This window comes from Epinephelus fuscoguttatus, linkage group LG11 (assembly GCF_011397635.1).
Source record: "Epinephelus fuscoguttatus linkage group LG11, E.fuscoguttatus.final_Chr_v1".
In the NCBI taxonomy this organism is placed as follows: domain Eukaryota; kingdom Metazoa; phylum Chordata; class Actinopteri; order Perciformes; family Serranidae; genus Epinephelus; species Epinephelus fuscoguttatus.
The window spans coordinates 28,952,029-28,976,581 of record NC_064762.1 but is presented as its reverse complement, the minus strand read 5'-3'; the positions used below and the strand labels follow the sequence as shown (position 1 = coordinate 28,976,581).

The 24,553-nt window shown below is 40.6% G+C and overlaps 1 protein-coding gene across 1 annotated transcript in view; it reads right to left on the bottom strand.

The window, feature by feature from the left end:
• The window catches only part of afdna (afadin, adherens junction formation factor a), a 137,694-nt gene that overhangs the window by 11,134 nt on the left and 102,007 nt on the right, over positions 1 to 24,553 (bottom strand). Inside the window, 12 exon segments of the mRNA XM_049590976.1 lie at positions 1,959 to 2,087; positions 7,399 to 7,578; positions 7,683 to 7,897; positions 8,000 to 8,253; positions 8,556 to 8,964; positions 11,339 to 11,489; positions 11,920 to 12,117; positions 12,309 to 12,400; positions 13,130 to 13,330; positions 15,237 to 15,355; positions 18,128 to 18,201; positions 18,302 to 18,367. Of these exon segments, the coding sequence (XP_049446933.1) occupies positions 1,959 to 2,087; positions 7,399 to 7,578; positions 7,683 to 7,897; positions 8,000 to 8,253; positions 8,556 to 8,964; positions 11,339 to 11,489; positions 11,920 to 12,117; positions 12,309 to 12,400; positions 13,130 to 13,330; positions 15,237 to 15,355; positions 18,128 to 18,201; positions 18,302 to 18,367 (2,088 nt within the window).

Sequence of the window (24,553 nt, the reverse complement as noted above, 5' to 3'; positions counted from 1 at the left end):
GTGTATGAACTGAATATGAAGAATGTGGTCTTCGGGGAAAAGTGGGAGGGTGGGCGGCATTCCCTAAACATAGTTTCTGAGGCGATGCTGGATGGAAATGGTGACAAAAAAAAAAAATCAAACTAAAAACTCAATGAAATCATAACAGCTTCCCCCAAAAAACTGAAACAACTGAACTTCCTGACACACACCGACAACGACGACAACAAGATGGGAGTCCCATGCTTGAGGTGGGTGGGAGCACATAACATGACACAGCAACACGTCACATAGGGTGGGGGGAGGGTGCACAAGATGAGGACATGCAATTGGACATCTTAACAATAAACAAACAGTCAGAATAACAGTCATAACATCTTAAAAATAATATGTCCTTAAAGATACAGCAGTCTTAAACGAGTAACCTCACTTAACTAAAGTTAAATCCTCTTTTTGATACTTTTCACCACTACTTTTCTACTTTTATAAACTCAGCAGGTCATTAAATCAGTCCTATTAGAGCAAATAAGCAATATTATCATATGAATTTTTACAAATGTTATTGAGGTTTTTAAAGTAACCAGTGGCATGATCGGTCGTCTACAGTTCACAGGACAAATGCACCAGAATAATGACATCATGGTGAGGTCAGTGGACGTGACACAATGATAAAAACACTGGATATGTTTGATTGACACATACGACAGAGATGGGATCAGATCAGACTACTGGTCATTAAAATCCTCAATCAAACAAAATAATGCCAAATTTAGAATATTTCTACTTTTTAACACATATCACAGGAACATATAGGCTCGTCAAGCTAGCTGATTACATGAACAAACAGAAATCAAGTCATTACAGCAAATAGTATAAACTCTATCTAGCGACTGTAAAGTTTTACAATCCCTTTGCTTGTTGCAAACTTTGCTGTTGTAGATTTTGTTTAAGATGAATGTTTTTAATTCTGCACTCGATGACCCACGACGACGCAACACACGAATCACAAACTTAAACTTGCTTCTTTGTTGGAAGCAAATTAAGTTTCGTTTTACAAGTTATTGTGTGCAGAAATAATGGCCAAAAAAGTAAATTTCATCAATTTTAAAAAGGTATTTTTCACACAATAAAACTTGTACCAGTTGAGGGACAATGAATATTTTCTTAAGTTGCTGTACCTTCTGAGGTTGGACTATATTTTAATGCTATATCTGCCCTTTTTAAATTCATATGAGCAAGTAAACATCCTGTACCACTGATAAAAAGGAGGTTAGGACCTACTTTAGAATTTAATACAAATGTGCTATGTTTACACATGGCTTCTTCACATAGTTCGACATTTTGGGATTTTTCACTTTCTTGCCAAGAGTCAAATGATAAGATGGATGCGGCGCTCATGTCACTATTGTAAATTTGAAGCTAGGTTAGCTTAGCACAAAAACTAGAGGTAGGGGGAAACAGCTAGCCTGTCTCTGTCCGACAGCAACAAAATCTACCTCTGAGCTCCTCTAAAGCTCACTCACACATTAGATTTAGTTTGTCTCATCCTTACAAAGATCAAGGTGTAAAAACTATAAGTTGTAGTTTTCCGAGGGGTTATGTGCCGGACTGTATCTTTAAAGTAAACGTGTGTATTTCCCAAAATATAACAACATTTCATTTTAACTAACTTTCCTGGCTATTTTATGATAGTTATCTTAAGTCTTCTGGAGTTCATCAACTATTTTGTGCCACATAATTTGATAGTCACTCAGTGCCAATAGTCAAATTTAATAGATTTAATGAAGAGTTGTATTGTACTGTTTCATGATGGTCTAAATACTATTTGAGGGGCTTTTCAAGTCTCAGTGGTCCAGCCCTGAAATATTTCTTTCCTGTTTTTTCTTATGATAAATGGCTCCGGTATTACAAACAAACTTCTGTAGAATTAATTAAACTCCTAAATAAACTCCTATAGTGTCACAGGCAGACAAACTGACCTTCTCCTCGGCCTCTCGTTTGGCCTCCTCCCTCCACCTCCTCTCCTCCTCCTGCTTTGCTCGCTCCTCCGCCTCCCGCTTACGAATTTCCTCCAGCTGCTGCTTACGCCGTCGCTCCTCGTCCTGCAACTGATCACACACGCACACACAGATATCACACACACACACACACACACACACACACGCAGCAACATGCCAGAGGGCACACATGCAAACAAGTTAGTACAACATGAATCGTGTGTCATTCATACATAAACTCATCCAGTGACTCTGTTTGACTGCTTGGACACTAATGTACATGTTGTGTGTAACGTGAGGTAGGTTTGATTTGTCTCACAGGACTGCTCCAGAGGAGAGGAGCAGTGTGCACTGCAAACACACAGCACAGGCAGACTCACACACTGCTGAACATGCAGATACAAACAACAACATGCAACAACAACAACAGGGCAAGAAAAAAAAAAGGCAGCCCTTCTTTCAGCGACTTAAGGTGCGTTTGATTTTGCTGTATTATGAGCATATAAAAACATTAAAAGGTCCCGCTGAGCAGGAGAGGAAGAATAAATCAAGCGGACCTGAAGTAACTGCAAGCTTAGCGGGCTGCTGCAGAAATATTCTGATCCCAACACAAACCCAGTGGAATACGCTGACACACAAGACAAACAGACCATTTCTCTGGGCTGGATGGTGGTTAAAGGGTCAGTTCAACCAAATTACAAAACATATTTTGCCACTTACCTCTTGAGGTATCTATCTAGGATATATCATACATACAACACCATAGTATATATTGATTTTATGTATGAAATTTTATGCTCTGTTTTAGTTTTACTATTTTTCGCATATATTTTAGTCTCTAATCACCCCCCCCCCCGTTTCAAAAGCCTTCCGGGCTGGTTTATTTTTTTTGTTTTTCATCCACCATAGAACATTCACATGACAACCCACAAGAAAATAACAAAGTTTAAAAAAACAAACAAACAAACAAAAAAAAACCAGCATGCGGACAAGAAATATAAACAAAAAAGAAAAAAAGAAGAAAGAAAGAAATAAAAAATAATCAACAAACCAAATAAATAAATAAATAAATTTATAAAAGTAACCATAGTGTTACCTATACATCATTCCTTTACTATGAGTCATTCATTCATTTGTAAGAGTAGAGCCGTACAGTTTACATGGTAGGAAGTAGTTGAAAAAAGGCAATAAGAGTTAGTAGGCTACCCAGCAACTAGCTCTATAAAGGATCGCCAAGTCTTGTAGAAACTCTCTTCAGAGCCCCGAAGGGTAAATCTGAGCTTTTCCAATGCAAGGTGTTGCACAGCATCTCTCCTCCACATTGTGTAAGATGGTGGGTTTGCCTGTTTCCAGTTTAACAAAATCAGCCTACGGGCTAATAAGGTTGTAAATCTGGCCACAATTAGATTAGACCCCCTGAGGGGACTGTTCTCCTCTGCCACTCCAAAGATAGCCAACACCGGGTCCGGGTCTAGCACATGCCCAAAGCAGTCCGAAAAGATCTTGAATATTGAGGTCCAGAACTGTGTCAGCTTTGGGCATGACCAAAACATGTGTGCCAATGTGGCTGGGTGGACCTTGCATCGGTCGCATAGTGGATCTGTATCGGGGTACATTTTACTAATTTTTACTTTGGAGAGATGGGCTCTATGCAGCACCTTAAACTGTATAAGGCCATGTCTAGCACATATGGAGGAGGTATGGACATTCCTCTGTGCCTTCTTCCATTGGTCGTTTGACAATTCTAAACCCAAATCTTCCTCCCAAGCAGTTTTTAGATGGTCTAGAGTGATCTCTGCCTGTGCAGATAATTGGTTATAAATGAACGATGTCACTCCTCTAGTCATGGGGTCAACAGAAAATAATACATCCAATTGAATAGAATCAGGAATATTTGGGAATGTGACTGTGTTGGACTGGGTGTTGCTTTTGCCTTTCAAACTGTTACGATTTTTCATATTTATTTATTCTATTTTTTTTTAATGTATTTTAACTTTTTGTTAGTTTTTTTATTTTTATTGGTAATCTTTTATTACTAATTTATTTTGTTAAATTTAATTATTTTAATCTATTTCAAAAAATTGTTTTGTTTTCATTTAACTTTAATTTTATTATTAAGTATTTTTCAATTTATTATAATGATCAGTTTTGCCATTATTATTATTATAAAATATATGATAATTACTGTCATTTTTTTTTTTTTAAAGAAGCGCTGACTGTGTGAATTAAGCACCCTACAGGATGTCAACAAATTAAATACAGAGGGAAATAGTAGGGCCTGTTCCTCTTCTTGTTTTGTTTGAGATATTTTCTTTAAATAGAATTTTTTCAAGTCAATTTTTTTTCTGTTATGGACAGAAATCTCGGAGATGGAAATAAAACAAAGTTCATCTGATGGATAGAGAACACAAGAGCTAAGTAAGAAAACGTGTTTTTGTTTTGGTTGAACAGACCCTTTAAAGACAGAACATAAAGAGGCTCAGCTGGTCACACACAGATGGATGGATGGACGGATGGATGGATTCATGGACACCACAACATCATGACGTGGCCCTGCGCAGGCAGCGCCGGGGGCTCAGAGGACTATCATGCATGGATCTCCACCTGGACGCCCTCTGTGATGCATTTAGCCATGCAGGCGCCACCTCCATATGCACTCAAAACATCACTGCTGACAAGAACCACAACAACCGCAGCTCTGCTACTCTACAAGCATGTAAAGGTTTGGTTTTAGGATTTGGAAACCCCAGTGTGTCATCACTGGTCAGCAGCAGCTTCACTCGCCGTCCCCTCCAGCAGTTGTTTTGAGTGGACAAAGAGATGGACAGCGTCCCCCAGCCAAACAACATCAAGCGTCCCAGGACGGCCTCTCCATGACCGGCTGCTCTTTAGCTAATCATGGCACAAGCCCTGCCTCCGACCCCACACCCCACCCCCAAAATGACACGACGACAGTAGTCCAGATGGGTGGGGAGAGACAGATAGGAAACACGGGCAGGTGGGCAGCCCAGACAGAAAACAGGAAGTGATGTAAGGGGCAGGGAGAGGATACTCGTCATTAACAGGAAGAACATACCAAGTCTAGAACAGAGATAGCTGGGACAGCATTCTGCTGCTGAAGAAGAAGAAGACAATAGAGTGTGAGAGAGAGGGGGAGCAGAGAGGAAGGGAAGGAGGGAGGAGAGGAAAATACCCAAATACTGAAAAGGAAGGTGTGGAGGAGATATCAATTATACTACATTAGAGAAAAAGGAGAAGGGGGAGGTAGGAGGAGGAAACTGAGGAGGTCAAATAGAAATAAAATAAGGGAGGGGGAGGACATACAGTAAAGTGAAAACATTTCTTTTCTCCACTGTGCTGATTAGTGGCTGTTCAAGAGCTCCTTACACCACCACATCACTGCACCACCTACCTAACTACTTCTTCAAATAGAACTCACATCATTATTTATAGATTATATTCCACATTTTAGCTTCTTAAGTTCCTTAGTTTTCTCTGTTTTCGCCGCTGGTAACTAATTGCCTCTCGTGAGATTAATAAAATAGTTTTTAACTACTTTACTTAGATAAATTTGGAATAAATACGTAGTGATTTTGAATACAAAAAAATGGTAAAAAATAAAAATAAAAAATACAAATCCAATATTTGCAACACATATATTCATTCGTTTAGCCAATTAATTTTTTATTTCTTTAAATTACATCAAGTAACTTTTTTCGCTCCACTACTCCAACATTTAATTTTCCTGAGGTTTCTACATTTTGTTTTCCAAAAAAAAGCTCCAATTCTGGTATCTTACTGATCATATTCACGGTTTACATTTTGTTTTGTTTTTTGCACTCTATTTGCATTGCAACTGCTGCTCATCAATTTCTCTTGTAATAAATGTTTTTGTTTTTTTTATTATATAACGAAGGGTCGTGGCCAGAGTAACCTGCTGATGGGTTTCGGAGCAAAATTTGGGCCCTTTTTACCCTCTTTTCTGTCAGTTTATACGGATTTAACTAAAGGAAATTTATTTAGAAAAAGGGACAGCTGAGCACAATATACACTAAAATAATTAGGCTTCAAATTTGTATGACAAACTAAAAACCAAGAACTGTATGCTGTCCAGATGTTGAAGCCCTCTTGGATAAAGTTGTGCTTTTGGGCCGAATACTATAAACAAACTTGACCTTCTCCTCTAAACTGTCATTGCTGAGTGTCCACTTACAGCCAGAACGAGTTTTATAGCAGCAGCACATGAAATCCAGAAGACTTAGTTTTAAAGTACGTCATTACAGGGAAAAACAAAAAACAAAACAAGATACCAAACAAATCACATGAACACATCCTCACAGATTCAACACCTTCCAGCCAACATAGCTAACGCATCCACCAGCACCCGCCCACATCCACTGCAGCCTCACACACAGACAAGTTAAGAAAATAATGCTGCACAATGGCCAGTTTAGTGCTAAAATTGATACTGATGATAACTAAAGTATCATCAGCTGGTGTTAAAGCTCAATGGCTTCGGCTTTTCCACATTAGTTCCTGTTTAAATCAAGCTGGGCTTTAATCATTATCCACTTTTACTTTATTATTTAATAATGCAGAGGTAATCAATATCCATTTAGGGTGCAGAGAACCTTGTTGAAATGGGACCAATGACACTATAGTCATGGCTCATTTCTGCTGTACAACACGGCTCTATATGCTGCATTTGCATTATATGGAAAAAGAAGCCAGACACAAGGAAGTAAAGTTCACTATAGACTAGTCATTGTATCTTTGCACAGCAGGACGCAGCTGTTTTCTGCCATATATCACGACTCATAGCCTTCACTTGTCAAACTAACAGTTATATCCATATGATGTGAATGCAGCACTGACAACATCCTCACCTGCCTGCCTGCCCGGATCCCCCCCCCCCCCCAATCCACCCCTCCAGCCAATCAGGTTTAAGCAGCTCAGCATGGCAAAGCGATGACAGAAGCATGTTGCAGATGCACATTGCAGGACATTCATAGTGGGAGCCACAGAGGAATCCATATCCCCTTCTAGCATTTGAAAGCCGGCTTTGTTTCCCACCCCCATCAGCCTGACTTCCTGTGGCTCGCCCTTCCTTGTGTGCTGAACTACAGATTTGTTTCTAAACTTGAAATCAGAATATTTTACTTCTGTCAAAACAGCCTTTGTACATGGTACTACTTCCTGTCGTTGCCTTTTTTCCACATCTACTTCAGCCCTTCCTGTTAACGTTTAATTTACTCTCATCTCTCTCTGACTTGCTTGTCTTTTACATTGTTGCATGTTTGGTCTCTAGGCTTCATCTCTCCTCTCCTTCATTCAACACTTTCGTTTATCTCTCTCCTTCTTCCACCCTGTCTTCCAGTCTCTCTGTTCATTTCCCATCCCACCATTACCGCCCCCGTCTCACCCTGGCTCTCTTCTCGGCCTCCAGCCTCTGCATGATTAGCATAGTGTCCACATCCTCATCATCCTCCTCCTCCTCGTCCTCGTCGCTATGCTTGGACTCCTGCAGTCGTTTCTGGAACTGCCACTCCAGCATCAGCTTCCTAAGACGGTCACTTTCCTCCGCTGTTCGCTCTGGCTTCGCCTGTAAAATAAAATAGGCTCAGCGCTGAATCTGGTTGCACCAGCTATTTGAGAATTAATCATTAAGACTGTCCTCCCTCTGAATGGAGCTTAGGTGGTGCCTACCTGGAGCTCCTGGATCTCTTTGTCCAGCAGGTCGACGATGTGAAGCTGCTGCTGTTTCTCAGCCTTCTCGCGGGCGTCTCGCTTCCAGGGGTCTGGAGACAGGCTGTCGCTGGACGTCAGTTCCTCCTTACTGATGGTGATGTATTGCAGGTCTCGCCTCTCGATGGTCCGTGGCTGCTGCTGCGGTAACAGCTCCCTGATCACCGTGTCCATGCCTACACCACAATTTATTTATTATTTTCAAATATATTTTTAGTCTGCATGCACAAACAGTCTAAAAGTCTGATTTCTGAGACAAAACAAAGGGACAGTCTTACCAGCAGGGTGGGAGGCACTGGCAGGCGGAGGAACAGCTGACCGCGGCAGGCTGGCCAGCTTCTCTGGTCTGGATGGGGGGGGCTGGGGCTGAGGCTGTGGCGGGAGGTAGGGCTGGGGCGGGGCAACGGAGGGCAGAGGGGGCTGGTGGTGAGGAGGAGGCATGGATCCTCCGTTGTTGTGAGGTTGGACGGGCATGACAGGGTTGGCCCGGATCTGACCCAGCTTCCTCTCCTGCTCTCTCCTCTTCCTCTCCCTAAGAAAACATCATCATTATTGTTAGTAATTATTATGACAGTCCTGTTTATTTGTATATTCTTTGTATGTATGTATGTGTGTGTGTGTGTGTGTGTGTGTGTGTGTATGTATGTTTGTTTGTAATGTGCTTGCTGGATCTAAAATCACATCTCTGTTGTGTCTGTTTAATGTCTTTCTTCCACTTTATGTTTTTTGTAAACATCCTACATGTTTCTTTGTGTGTAACATAAAACATAACATAAAACATTTTTAATAAATCTAATAAATCATCACTATAAAAATTGACAAAAGAAACCCCACCTTTCTTCCTCCAGCCGAGCTTTCTCCTTCTCATACCAGCGCTGCTGCTCCTCGCGTTTCTTGCGGTCCGCAGCCTGCTGGGCTGTTACTGGAGCAACAGCAGCGGGAGGTGGCGGGAGCGGTAGCTCAGGTTGTGGGTCGTAGGGGTCGTAGGCGTCAGGGTAAGGGGCCGGGGGTGGGGGTGGAGGAGGGGGCAGGTCAGAGCGGGATGGTGTCTGGGCTGAATGTGGCGGCGCAGCGTGAGGGGCGTTGGGTGTCTTCCATCGGCCCGGCCCTGTCTTCTGGTTCTGGGTCTTGTTGGAGGAGGAGGAGGAGGCGGAGAAGTTGAGGTGCTCCTGGCTGGATGTGGATGACTCCAACGAGGAGGACACCTGCGGCTGTGGGGCCCAGTGGTCTGGACCAACTACACCTACACACAGAAACACAGTCATGGTCAACAACTCTGTTTGTTGTGTGTCATTTGTGACCTCGGCACTCCGTACATAAATCTGTGATTTGGTCACAGCTCTTTTCTTATGTAAACTTGAGGAGAACAGTCATAACTTCATTAAATGTAATTAAAGATATTTTTTTTTCAATAGCACATAATTCTGGGAGCAACATTTAAATCCAATATTTCTTCAGTCTGCCCTGTGGATTAAACATACAGTACAGGCCAAAAGTTTGGACACACCTTCTCATTCAATGCGTTTTCTTTATTTTCATGACTATTTACATTGTAGATTCTCACTGAAGGCATCAAAACTATGAATGAACACACGTGGAGTTATGTACTTAACAAAAAAAGGTGAAATAACTGAAAACATGTTTTATATTCTAGTTTCTTCAAAATAGCCACCCTTTGCTCTGATTACTGCTTTGCACACTCTTGGCATTCTCTCCATGAGCTTCAAGAGGTAGTCACCTGAAATGGTTTCCACTTCACAGGTGTGCCTTATCAGGGTTAATTAGTGGAATTTCTTGCTTTATCAATGGGGTTGGGACCATCAGTTGTGTTGTGCAGAAGTCAGGTTAATACACAGCCGACAGCCCTATTGGACAACTGTTAAAATTCATATTATGACAAGAACCAATCAGCTAACTAAAGAAAAACGGGTGGCCATCATTACTTTAAGAAATGAGGGTCAGTCAGTCCGGAAAATTGCAAAAACTTTAAATGTGTCCCCAAGTGGAGTCGCAAAAACCATCAAGCGCTACAACGAAACTGGCACACATGAGGACCGACCCAGGAAAGGAAGACCAAGAGTCACCTCTGCTTCTGAGGATAAGTTCATCCGAGTCACCAGCCTCAGAAATGGCAAGTTAACAGCAGCTCAGATCAGAGACCAGATGAATGCCACACAGAGTTCTAGCAGCAGACCCATCTCTAGAACAACTGTTAAGAGGAGACTGCGCAAATCAGGCCTTCATGGTCAAATAGCTGCTAGGAAACCACTGCTAAGGAGAGGCAACAAGCAGAAGAGATTTGTTTGGGCCAAGAAACACAAGGAATGGACATTAGACCAGTGGAAATCTGTGCTTTGGTCTGATGAGTCCAAATTTGAGATCTCTGGTTCCAACCGCCGTGTCTTTGTGAGACGCAGAAAAGGTGAACGGATGGATTCCACATGCCTGGTTCCCACTGTGAAGCATGGAGGAGGAGGTGTGATGGTGTGGGGGTGTTTTGCTGGTGACGCTGTTGGGGATTTATTCAAAATTGAAGGCACACTGAACCAGCATGGCTACCACAGCATCCTGCAGCGACATGCCATCCCATCCGGTTTGCCTTTAGTTGGACGATCATTTATTTTTCAACAGGACAATGACCCCAAACACACCTCCAGGCTGTGTAAGGGCTATTTGACCAAGAAGGAGAGTGATGGAGTGCTGCGGCAGATGACCTGGCCTCCACAGTCACCGGACCTGAACCCAATCGAGATGGTTTGGGTTGAGCTGGACCGCAGAGTGAAGGCAAAGGGGCCAACAAGTGCTAAACACCTCTGGGAACTCCTTCAAGACTGTTGGAAAACCATTTCAGGTGACTACCTCTTGAAGCTCATGGAGAGAATGCCAAGAGTGTGCAAAGCAGTAATCAGAGCAAAGGGTGGCTATTTTGAAGAAACAGAAGTACATAACTCCACATGTGTTCATTCATAGTTTTGATGCCTTCAGTGAGAATCTACAATGTAAATAGTCATGAAAATAAAGAAAACGCATTGAATGAGAAGGTGTGTCCAAACTTTTGGCCTGTACTGTATATTCAAGCAAAGAATTAAACAAAAAACAGCCAAAAAATGCTACAGTATGTGACCAAATCATGGAGTAACATACGGAGTGCTGTGGTCACAAGTGGGGTTAGGGTCCATGACGAACAAAGACCACAAAATATTTTCCCATTAGAGCTGGAGGGTTGGTGATTTTTTTCTCAGCCGGCTTCACCAGTCTGAGCTCAGGGTTTCAATGTAGCATTTTATTTTAAGTAACCTAAACCACTAGATACTGACAGAGAGGTTAAAACTTTTAATGAGCCGTCAATCTGAAATAATGAAGTTCAATTGACCACAACTCTGGGACAAAATGAACTGAGCGCAAGTGACTGACAGTCTGCAAGAATTCTCATTTTACAGTTTAAGGGGTAAATGTCACAATTTGTTGATTTGTTTTTCTTATGGAAATATTGTAATTACTGTATTTTACACAGTCATAAACAACAAAATCAAATATGATTACATTTAGAGGAACATTTGGACACTTAAAACCCAGAGCTGATACACTATCAAGTGCTACAGTTCCTTTCCTCTCACCTCCTGGTGGACCTCTCTGGTAGTCCATATCTCTGTGTTGGTAGTCCAGGTCTCGGTGCTGGTATTCCTGCTGGTAGTGCTGCTGCATACGCTCATCTGGCCTCAGAACTCCTGGTGGAGGATACAACTCCTCCTGTGAGTGGTTAATCCGCTGGGGAAGAGATGAAAACATTGAGTAAGAGACCAGAGAAGGTGGACAGACAATGAGGAGAATTAAAAGGGAAAAGGAAATGGCGAAAGTAGAGCCAGAAAAATTAAGACAAACGAAAAAAGTGGTGAGGACAAGGATGAGGAGGGAGCACAAGGGGAAAAAGACATTAATGAAAGAGAGGCAGAAGATGATGCAAAAACATCTGTTCGGTTTTTCTGTTAAGTACATTTGATTTCTACAAATATGAAGAGTTAAAACAAACAAAATCAACTGACTTACAAAGAAAAGTTGAAAACTACAGTAAATGTGTAAAATGCCATGATGGTCCCTGCATTTCCAAGAGTGAAGTTACTGAATGAATGATTAAAACATTCATGACACTATCTTAGGTGTTCTCTGATAATTAAGTTGTTGTCAGATGTTGCTCTACCTGCGTGCTGTTGTTGTGGATGTTGTCAACCACTGGGAGGCGTTCTCTGTCCTCCATGCCCTGCCAATGCTGTGTGGGAACCTGCCCAGGACCAACAACCCGATCCTGACTCTTCGAGGCCGGGATGGTGAAGTACTCCCTGGGGTAGGTCTGGGTGGGGATGGGATAGGCTTCTGGACGGGGAGGGGAGGGCTCGTCCTGATGAAGCGAAACAAAAAGTGTGAAGAGAAAATATTTGGGACACCTTCCCAACACTAAACAGGCAACACATTGTCAGGGAAAATCATTTCTCATCTCTGTTCTATATAGCGTGTGTCCTCGAGTTTCATCTAGTCTGGTGGCACATTCCACATAAAGACGCCATCAGTGTCGGTCCCACAGTTACTTACGTCTGCACACAGGTTGCCGGTGGAGACGGAGGTGATTTTAGTGCCAGGTCCTCCGGGGTACACCGCTTTGCCTGCAGGACTCTGGCCCTGATCTGATGACAGGGACAGGACAGACAGTCATTTTAGAATGAAGCAATGAATTAGGTGTGAAAAGGAGTCACCAAGAAATCCCACATCACCCAAAATGTTAACTGAAAGCGGTTTATGAGGTTGTTCTGTAAGACATTTGCAGACACAGTGTTACGGCACTGTGTTTCCACATCAGGGTGGAGTACTTAAAGAATAACACCAGCACTTTTTTTTCTCTTTCCTTCACTGCCTGTGCCAAGTCTAAACCCACTGACTTGTTTACTACGGATAATTTCAGTTCTTTTATTTAATCAAAGTCTATTGGAGTCACTTTTGCCAAGATTTTCTGTTTAATTTACTGCCTAAATTAGGTGGAAATGAGGAAGAATTATGGCAGTGTGATAAAATGTAATGTCTTATTTAACTCATGTCACAACGCCATACATGAGTTGGTTTATTATGCAAGCGTTCAAATGCATTAAACAGGTGGAGTTTAGTCAAATCAGAAATAGGGATTTGTTTTTCAAATACTCATTTTATATGTAAAAGTGAAGAATAAAGGTAATCAGGGAAAATACTGAATTTAACTGGTAAAATTTACTGATAATAACAATTGAAGCTTGATTTAAAGCCATTTCATGCTGTACTGTGTGTGGTGAAAAAACATCAGTCTAAAATAAGAGCAGGAGATAGACTTGACAACTTCATGTAGTTAAAAATGAAATAAAATCCCAGTCAGTAGGGGGGCTTACTGGCTACGTTAGGGCTGGAGCGGTGATCAGCTCGATTCTTCAAGAGTCGATCTTCACTGCTCATCTTCTTTGGTTCGGGGTAAGAATCCCAGCCGGCCTGCGGACTCTCTGGAGAGCCGTTCTGCACCGAGCTGTTGTACAACTCGAAGCCTTCGCTCTTTGGTCGCAGTTTCCCGTTTTTATCACGGCCTCGATCTGATGCTAGAGACATGATAGAAGAGATAGAGAGAGATAGAGATAGATAGAGAGAGAGAGAGAGAGAGAGAGAGAGAATGAATGTTTTAGTAAAAAGGTGACCCATTGAATTTTTTTCTGCTGACATTTGTCACTGCAGTTTGTTTGGCTATGTTGTCTTGACTTTCTAAATGACACCTTGTTGACGTTAAATAAATTTGCAGTTAGGGTGATTATGTGATATTAAATTGGGACTCCACTTTAATTCTTATTTGCTCACATGATGTATGGAAAACATACATTACATACAACAAAAATACATTTTTAACGACAGCTTAAATACAGATTTATGCAGAGTTAGTAACTTTGTAAAACCGCTGCTGCAAATTTAGCATAAAAGTGATGTCATCTTTACATAATAAGGTCTGAATGGGGCTTGAATTGTCTCATGTTTTGAAAAGTTAAGCATCAAATGGTTGACTTTCAGATTTCCCTTATATGTGACAAACAACCCATCTTTGTATAAAGGTGGGTAACTTTTTAAAATGGTAATTAACGGTAATTTAAGTTGACTGCACATGCAGGTTTATCTAAAATACTGGCTAGTGTCTTAAGTTTACTGATTTTTTTCCCCTTCTGTGTATCTCGGTTTGCTTCCTGAGTCTGTGAGAATCTACACTTTGACTTCTCCAGTTTCCCAACATTCAGTTTACTACAGGCTGACCAGTGTCCTTCACAGCGTGGTGGTTAAATTTCACTGGCTGCACTGGAAAACACACTGTGGTCGAGTGAATTCGGGAGGAGAAACACCCGTTTAGCGTCATCGTGGACCACAGGCCGGCCCGGCCAGAAGACTTCCTTAATGAATCTCGGGTCACATTCCAGCAGACAAAGACCAACACACAGCCAGATAACCCAGTAAACTCCATGCCTTGTATGTGTGTGTGTGTCTGTATGTGTGTGTGTCTCATCTGGCTGCTGCCACAAACACTCATTATATCGTTGAGTCTGCAAGCTGTTTTTTACAGCGCTACAGAGAAGACAACAAGGACACACTGTCTGAACAAGTCTGCTTCTCTTCCTTCATCCACAACACCACATTACTGCCATTAACTGATGGTGGACGTGACAATAGTCCATTCATTACAACTATTAAACAGTAAATAATCTGCAGCTTTCAGGAAGCCACACTTACGACTGTGTGCTCTTTTTAAATAGCTCTAATTTAAGACTTTTATAATGTTCGTGATTGTTGAAGGAGGTGAAAAATTACAGTTTGCAATGTTCTTTCTTTAAAGTGGTCATGCACTTTCATTATTGATTAGTCTGCCAATAATTTTTTGATTAATTGGTTAATTGTTTGGTCTATTAAACATCCCAAAACAGAAGAAATGAACTTCACAAGTATTTTGAGCACAAGTTGACATATTTAACTTAATAAACTTACGGTGCAAACTAAAAATATTCCATTCATAAACACTTAAAAGAGAGAAAACTTACTTGGAAAAATGAGTAAAATAATTGCTTGATTCCATTTCTTGATTATCAATATTGTTACAGAAGAATATTCTGCTGATGGAATATTTGATTGATTAAAGTGTTTAAGCTTTCCAAAAATGTTAGTTAAGCACAATTCACATAAAAGACACAAAGTTCTTCAAAATCACGTGGAAAACAGTCAAATTAATAACACAAAAATAATCAACAAAAAAGCAGATTTGATGCAATGATTTTGTTGGTTTTTAAAATAAGTTCATCTAATGTATTTTAAGACTCAAAAAAAACACTTAAAATAAAAAACATTTTGTCAGAAGTGAATGTGAAGTGTAAAATAAACTGTGAAACTCTAAAATGTGCAGATACTAAAGCAAACTCAGCCCTTTCACAGTCCCCTCTAAACACTTTGCGTGTGTGTGTGTTTCTATGTGCTCACCTCTTGGCATCATTGGGCTGGGCTGGTTGAGGAGAGTAGCCAGTCCATGGTAAATGGCTCCCTGCTTGGCGACCTCCAGAGTCACAACTGAGCCCGTCCTCGTCATTAGCTCTGCTGCCCTGAACACAGAGAGAGAGAGAGAGACAAAAGAGAGAGAAACAGGAAAGGGAGAACATGAATATTAAATCTGCAACACAACTTCAAGGAATGTGACAAACTTTGTAAGTGTAGGCATTAAATTGATAAAATACACATTAATATTTAAATCTCCTGTTAAGCTGCAAGGAGCTTTTTTGAACTCTGTTTTTTAAGTAATCAGAAGATAATGTCCTCAGTACACTCTGCTCTGTATCCTTTGACAATACTGCACTGGAGCTGTATCACATCCGGTGGTGGAAGAAGTACTCAGATCTTAAGGAAAGTAGCAACACCACAGTGAACAAATACTCTGTTACAAGATTCACATCTTTGCATTAAGTTCCAAAAATAAAAGAACTCATTATGAAGACTGGTCTAGCTCAGAAAAAACATATTTCATGACTGGATAATAATTATTGATGCATGAACGTGTTCATCACTTTCATGTTGCAGCTTGTAAAGATGGAGCTCATTTAACTACTTAACCTGCTGGGTAGCTTGGGAATTGTAGTGAAACACATTGTATCTACCACTCAAAACAAGCTCATTTTCCAAACACACCTGATGTGACAGAGTAGGGCTGCAACTAACGGATATTTTTCACTCTAACTGAATAACTGCTTTCTATGTAAGATGACTAAAAACAGTCAAAAAGCAGTACCTGATCACATAATAAGCTGGAACAAAAAGTGTTTTCCATTGTTGCTTTAAAAGTGACTAAAATGATAAATCAATTATTAATGTCGATAATTTTCTCTTGATAAACGTACTACTTCAGCTCTATGATATATATGTGGTAGAGGTGCACCAATAATGAACTTACAATATTAAATCTTTGTGGCAAGAACCCTAGTAAATTCCAGTGCTCCGTAGGGCTGTAATGGTTGGCATGCGAGCCAGTTACACTATGGCAAACACAAATGAAACAGCAGAGGTGGAAGAGATGCCTGGCAGTCCGTCAGCTATGGCAGCAGCAGAGAGAATTAGTTATAAGATGGGGACAGCATGTCAGTGTTGCTTTACTGTTGTAGGGGATGTGAATGGAAATGCACTGAACGTGTTAACGCGCGATTGATGGCATCAACCAGATGTGCCGATCTCCAATTAATGTTTAGGTGCTTTGAAAGTTTAAACACAGCCAAGGTGGAACTAATGTTATTGGAAAAAGACCTCTTTCTTATGTGCTAGTTTTATTTTTTGTTATTCGATGTTCATTCATTGTCCGCAACCAATTATCCTTTTGGGGGCGCAGGGAGACTGGAGCCTATCCCAGCTGACATTAGGTGAGAGGTGGGGTACACCCTGGACAGGTCACCAAGGCTGCCAATGGGCAAAGTGTTCCCTCAGTTCTCAGCAGATGCACTAACTCTATCTTTGACACTACTACTTTGGCACTACTGTCGATTCAAAATAGATAAAACTAAATATATACTTATGCATTTGATTTTTCTCTGCTGTATCAAAACACGCACTGAACCATGACTCCTGTATACTGTTACACCCTTTGTCTGCTGGCATCCCAACATGTGGAAAAATAAACTGGAGGACCATTATTATGAGCCAGAGGAGGCAGGGATTATATTTGTCATTGCCAGAGAATCACTTCACTCTAATTTAGGTACAACCCTGCTGTGTCTCACACACACACACACACACACACACACACACACACACACACACACACACACACACACACACACACACACACACACAGAACCCGTGTTCTTTTCTGTAACAGCCACATGTGCACAAGGCTTTAACCAAATCCTATAAATAGTTGAAGGGCAGATCACACAAGGTAATGAGCCATGTGTGTTTGATTGGATGGCACTCGGGGAATGCAACATCGACTGCCTGATGCTGAGGAGAGAACAGGCTCTAAAGCCACATTTGGAAATATCACAGGATTTAACATATACCAGATCTAAAGGCTGCAAATCAAACTTTATCTTAACCTGCTGGGAGTAACCTGTAGAGGAGGAGACGACCACAGGGTGATACTATGACAACAGAGGTCAGAAATGTACAGTAAAGTAATCTGATTAACTCTCTCTGTCCTGGAAATGTTCTGATAAAACAAATCCCTCCCTCCTGCTTGCTGCACGCTAAAACAATCAAACAAATGATTTGTAAATCCAGTTTGACATGAAGCTGACACACATTGAACATCAAGCCTGTACACCCTGATGGAGAGAGGAATAACTGGATTAATCTGAGCGGGGCGTTAGCCGCTGAGCTCTTCACGGCTGTTTCCAAAACACACACACCCTTTTTTTTCTGCATGTGTCCCAGACATGTTCGGAACATTTAGTATTTTTTTGGGACAAATGGGTTGCAACTGTCTAAATGCAAGAACCTCAAGATGTGTCAACCCTGAGGTCTCCCTCAAGATGTGGTATCTGATGTCACGTCAATATAATTTACTTTACAAATGTTTTCAATTCTCAAAATAGAACTCAAGTTTCGTCATCAGCGTGACCATAAATACGTCAATACTGTGCAGTGGGTCGTTGAGCGTTTAAAGAGGAAAATACCATGTGCACCCACTTCTCCTCCCTGGTGTTTCATAAGGATGCCATGAAGGTTTAATTATAATTTACACATGTCAACTGGGATTTACCCATTTCTAACTGCGCAAATGGAAATCAGCATCAGAAGCCATGTAGGTGGCATTTCATGAGATGATTTCTGAGCACTGAAGCTGACAAACAAAACCTTCAAACTATCAGCACTAGTCAGATGTCGGTCTTTACCTCTCTTGTGATAGGCCCACCAGACTACGCCCGTCCACGCTCAACAACTGGTCACCTGCAGCCAGACGGCCGTCCTGTATAAACACAAACACACAGATACCACAGAATGAGTCACTGTGTGTGTTTTTCCACATTCTTTTCTGTTATGGCTCCAGTCTCTGTGTGTGCACTCACCACGTCAGCTGCTCCTCCTTTGACAACAGACTTGATGTAGATGCCCAGCTTCTCCTGACCAGCACCCTAGAGACAGAAAGAGACAGAAGGAAAAAGATTCATTAAACAAGGAACCAACGAGAAAACACACATATCACACTATACATATTAATAAAACATAAAAGAAACATATAAAAACTCTAGCTTATTCCACAAAAAGGCGACTGAACAGGTCCGAGCCCAGTGTGAGTGCATGTTAGTTTGCTGTCTAAAAATGTGGTGACATGAACATTATTTAAAATCTGATCTTTGGGTTTCACCCAAGTCCACCTGAACAAGTTAGTCTGAGATCTGTTTGAGGCCACATGTGCAAATTTGAGAGAAATTAAAGTGAGTAAATCATAAAAAAGACCACAAGACCACATTTTTGTGACCTACACACTGGTTTTGCTCATGCTTATATGACTTCATCTGCCCGTACAGAAATGTATATATATTATAATGTATATACTGTGATGGACACAAACATTGTTTCCTTGCATCATGGGAAACACCTGCACTTTGATATGGAAAGCATGATGTGTGCGTACGCACAGAGTAGAACAACAGTGAAATGTATGTTAAAGGTGCAGTCAGCTACACAACACTATGCTGGCTACTCCATGACAGCACTGAACCGTAAATAACATCAGAGCTTCTGGAGGAGCAATGACATCAGGGGTGTATTTGTTTGGGTATTGAGTTCAAATATCAACAATCTTTCTCCAGAATCTCTGACTCCATCTTTAAATTTGTAAGCAGACTTTCAAGCCTTCAAATCGGGACTCAAACCAAGGAAGGAAGTTTCTCCATAAGGCCAGAGAAGCAGATCAGTCAAATCTCTTGATTATTGCTAAAATCAGGTTGGAGAAAAGAGTTCATACAGTCATACCAATAAACAACAGACAGTTATGAGATACTAAGTGTGGAAAAATACTCTTATAGTCATGAGACACTAGGAATAAAACCCTTTAAGGGGAGCACCACCTAAACTAAGAATTCCAGTATGTTATTTCCATGGCCCAGGGAAGTTAAGTCAATATTTGTGAACATGAGCTACTCTCTCTCAAAGCCAGAATCCGGAGAAGTGAGTCTCAAACTTGTGATGTCACTGGGTATTAAGTCTGGAGCTGCTCCATAGACAATTAATGGGAGACTGATTTTGTGAACCCACCTTATGTTTTCTTCATTTATACCAAGACAAGCTTTATTCTACTGTTGTGTTCTCAGAAAATGTGTCCATATAATCAGGTGCTCTCAGTGTCATCTAGAACAGTGGTTCTTAACTGGTGGGTCGTGGTCCAAAAGTTGGTCGCGGGTCTCTTCTGAACTGTTTGAAAACGACTTGCGAATAGAGATGCACCGATCCAGCTTTTTCAGTTTCGATACCGATACCAATGCTTGGGCTCTGAGTATCAGCCGATACCTGATACCGATCCGATACCATGGTTGACCTAAAAAGCTGTATACCTTTACATGTAGAACAGAAAAGACTAGAGGCATCAGGCATTGATGACTACACAGTTCTTCCTAAGATAAAATGAAACAAGATGAAACAGATTAATTCAATGATGAACTATTTATTTTTAACAAAAATAAACAATTGTGCAACAGCAGTTGAAATAGTGTGAAGTACCTCCACACAGCAGATTCTTTCCTTCGCTCCATGTATGACGTAGCTCGCGTCACAATAGATTTAAAGGGAAATGATCGCCTCAGGTATAGGTTGCATTTTCTGACACTTGATCCATCAATTTTGATGATATCGGGGCCGATATTAGATCCAGATATCAGATCGGTGCATCCCTACTCGCGAATGTGTCAACTTTGCAAGAAACACACTTTATATTGAGTGAATTTCTGGCACAGAGCTTTTAATTTGAAGTGCCGTTTCCTGCTGTACAGTGAGTGACTAATGGACAGCTACTTGACAGAGACAGTAAACAAGCTCAACGACATGGTCAAACACAAGCTTGACACTGAGTATATTAAACTGTGTGGACCTTAAACCAATGACTTAAGAGAAATCTGGACCCCACAGCTGGTCCAATTGGGAACAATTGATCTAGAACATCTTTCGCCATTCATTGTCTGTGGAGCAGCTCCAGACTTCATACCCTATAACATCACAAATTTGAGTTTTAGCACTCTAGCTTTTGGATTTGGAAGAGAGTTGTTCATGATTACTACTATTTTTGGACTGGAATAACTGAATAACATGATTTTTGAAAATGGGTGTAGTTCCTGTTTTAGAAAAAGAATACAAAAACTTGAGTGGCAGAAATGGGCTTCCACACCTTCTTCATCAAGCTGTTGAGCAAAGCACTGACATACTCTGCTAAAACAGGAAAAGCTACAGTAGTACTGGACATTAAAAAAACTTGTTTGGATCAAACTACAATATATTAATCCACGCCCAAACCATAAGATGCGGTGCAGTAGGAACAAAAAATTTGCATCATGTAGTGTGCCAACGTGGAAGACAGTCATTTCATTTATAGGGACATCCCAAGGCTTTTTATCCAACTCTTTCTAATTTGAAAATGTTTACAACATGCTCCATAATGTCTGGACCACACGGATACAGAGCTCAGAAACATCTGATCCCACAGTCTGTCTCTCCAGCAAGGCACAAATTTAAAACACCATTTCTGACACAAAATGACTATCTTAGGACATAAATGGTTGATACAGAAACACCAGTAACACTCTGCCGCACCGACTGAATAATGTGGACCAGAACACCACCAGGAATTTAAAGACACACACACACACACACACACACACACACACATTTTATACACAGCTATTCAAGACTGTTGACACTGAACAGACCAGGGTCTGATTGGAAAAACTATTGCTTCCTGAGCACTGAGTCTCTTTTATCTGAGGTAACAAGTTCAGCAACATGTCAAATTGAAACATTTCAACACTTTTATAGAGCTCCAGCAGCAGCCCAACAGTCACAACTGCTTTCATCTTCTTTTTCCCCTCTTATATTCCAGTTTTCTTTGCTGTGTTATACTAATATTTGCTGTTGGAACAATCAAATCTCCCCTCAGGAGTCTGTTTATTTTATGTCATAATATTTTCTTTCAACAAAAGCTTCTCTTTAGCAAGAAGCAACAGAGCAACAAAGAACAGAGACACAGATAAAAAGGGGAGCAACAGCAGCACACATAAGCCCGAGCGTCTGTAAGTGTGTGTGGTTTTCTTGTGAAGTGGGGAGGTGGTTTACAGTGCAGAAAACTTCTGGCACGTTATCAGACGTATCACACGCTTTCTTTGCCATCTTGACATGTTTATCCTCAGAGTTTGTGCAATGACAGAAACAGAAACCAGAAAAATATTTCAGAAGTCTGTCTTCATAAAGAGGCTCCGCTGTGCTAAACATGAAACTGAAATGTTTTTACTTCCAACACTTCAAGAGTTTAAACATGATTTGGTTTATCTTAAGTTAAGATTCATTTATAAATTCTCTTTCTTTGATGTGCAGATGGCAACAAAGAGCAAAGAAAAAGTAACAACAGCAAGACATCTCTTCATTACTTTGAGACTTACTTCTACTTTTGAAGCAGTACTTTTAGGTGGTATAAAGTCTAATCAGAAAACACCACAGAATCAGGTTTAGATGGCACACACCCACACACACTCACCCACACAATCTACCTAGACATTAACAATCACAGCATGCCTATAAACGTACTCATAAAACTGTGGAGTGGATTAAAAAGACTCCTAATTGTTGCCATTCGTCAGACCTGGCAACGTGGCACTGTGTGTGTGTGTGTGTGTGTGTGTGTGTGTGTGTGTGTGTGTGTGTGTGTGAAGCCACATCTTGTAAAGCAGAGGCAGAGGTTACACTCAGGTTAATAGCTCTTACTGTTTGCAGGTCACTTGTAATAACTGTTTCATCAGCTGTAGTGCAGAAGATTAGACGCTGGTACAAACTATAGGGTTAATGTAGTACTCACTAAATTGAATTAAAGACTTTAAAGACCTTTTGAAATAAAGAATGAAATTTTTTACATTTTTCCCCACTGTAATACTTGTAAAGCAATGACAGAAAACAAGTAGGGACAATAAGGCCTACACTTATTTATTAAGTACATGAATTTATTACCAACTATATCACATTTTTGTCTGTACTTCCAGCTGTATATAACAATAATTTTTAGTGATATAACTAGTAAGTAATGAGATCTACACAGGATTAACTAATAATTCATTAATATAAGTTAATGTTTTTGCTCAACACCTGCCTGTTGTAATCTGATGAGCTTCCCAGCAACTGTGGCTGGCATCAATAATGATAATACTACTTATTAATTAATTATAATTCATGGCGGCCCGGCTTTTGGACCACCTGGAGAATTTCCATCACTGATGCAGCTTGGCGTGGCACGATGCGTCTACACTACTAACAGAAAGGTAAGTTGGTGCGGCACAGCCAAAAGTGACGATCAAAAAGGCCGACTACACACTTGGCACACGGAAGAAGTTTCAGGCAGTTGCAATCTGCAACCTCACCATTAGATGTCACTAAATTCTACACACAATAGACCTTTAAAAATATAGATATTTTGAATGGTAAAAAAAAGGGTTTAAAATAAGTTTTTGTCTTGAAATTGAAATAGCAGTTGATAAAATAACCTCATGTCCATTGAGTTGCTGTTCTAAACTGTTACATCAAAGCAGATGATAAATAAAGAATAAAAATTTCAACATGAACACTCGTGATATGATCAAAGGCTCCCACACAGCTGCTAAATAGACCTTTGGGTGAGAGTTACTCAAGATAAAAATCTGATTTAAGAGAAAATTGGCTGTTAAAAATACCAGTTCAACCATTTCTTGTTTAGAGATACTTTTATTACTCCGTCTATGATTTGGCTAATTTGGGTTTTCGAAATACTTTTCAGTTATTATGTACACAGCAGAGTTTTGGCTCTTTGCATGAGAACTCTGTTTGCTTTCCTGCAGCAGGAAACAACTTCTGAATTTGCGGGGACATAAAAATCTGGGCTCAAAATGATCAGTTTGTTCTAAAATAACAATGAGCTTTGTTTTGCCTTCATCTAAATAAAACAAATACATTCCTGAGCTTTCACATTGCGGCACATATTTCTTCCAAATGTGTTTTGACTGTGGTGAAAGCTGGAGTTTAGAAGGGGTAATTTTTTAAATTACTTGCATTTTTATTGGTATTGCTTCAATGTTATTCAGCTGATCAAAATAGTTTTCCATCATGTTATTCTCCAAATCCATTTTCCATTTATTAACGATGTGAACTGAGTGAACAGAGATACATTCTGCATTTGTTACGTTCCCCATCATCGACAGAACTGCGTCCCAGTTTCACCAGTATAACAGCAGCAGAGACAGGCTTCAAACTATTTGACCCAAAATGCTTCAGCTTTCTGTGTTTTTGTGTGCGTGTACATGTAATAATGAGGCTGGATTCATGCCGGCACGAATTTCCTGCGTGTGACATTAAGATGAGAGACGAACAGTGAATCATTCTGACTGTTTTATGTCTGTTGTACATTACAGAAGACATTAAAGAGCCTCTTGTTTCAGATGGAGCCGCAGCTTCATGCATTTATCCAGAATGGGGGATTGGGGCGCCAAATCAGGCTCCAGAGACACTTGTGGGAATTCCCTAAAGCCCCTGAGGAGGTTCAGAGGGGCGTTTTAGCAAGTTAAAGGGGTCCCAGAGAGGGTTCAGAAGGGCCACTGCTTCTAGCAGTAATTATCCTGTGCATGGGCTTGACACAGAAGTTAAAAAATTGGTACTACAAATGCACTTTGGAGCACGTCTGCTGCATCAGTTTGATTTTACCTGAGTTTGTAAAGCTCATGTAACACAGTGGAAGTTAAACAAACAGAGAAAGTAGCAAAGTTACAGTAGACCACAACTTTATAAAAGGTTTTTTTAATATAACCTGAGATAAAATTTTCAAACAGACCAATTTAAAACTGTTGTCTTGACTATATGAAAGGATTCTATGTCCGTATGAGGCAGGTACCTCTAGGTATTTGTAAAAAATAATAAAAAAAAAAAATTATCTGGTTTTGTGTTGGTTTTTACAATTAGAGATACTGTTGAAGCATGAATGAGGTACATGTCCTCCTCACTGCTTCAGCAACTTTTGGCATAATGAAGCTACACAGCTCTTTACTGCCTCCAGGTGTGATGCCACAATGCTCATCTTTTGGACACCGAACACATTA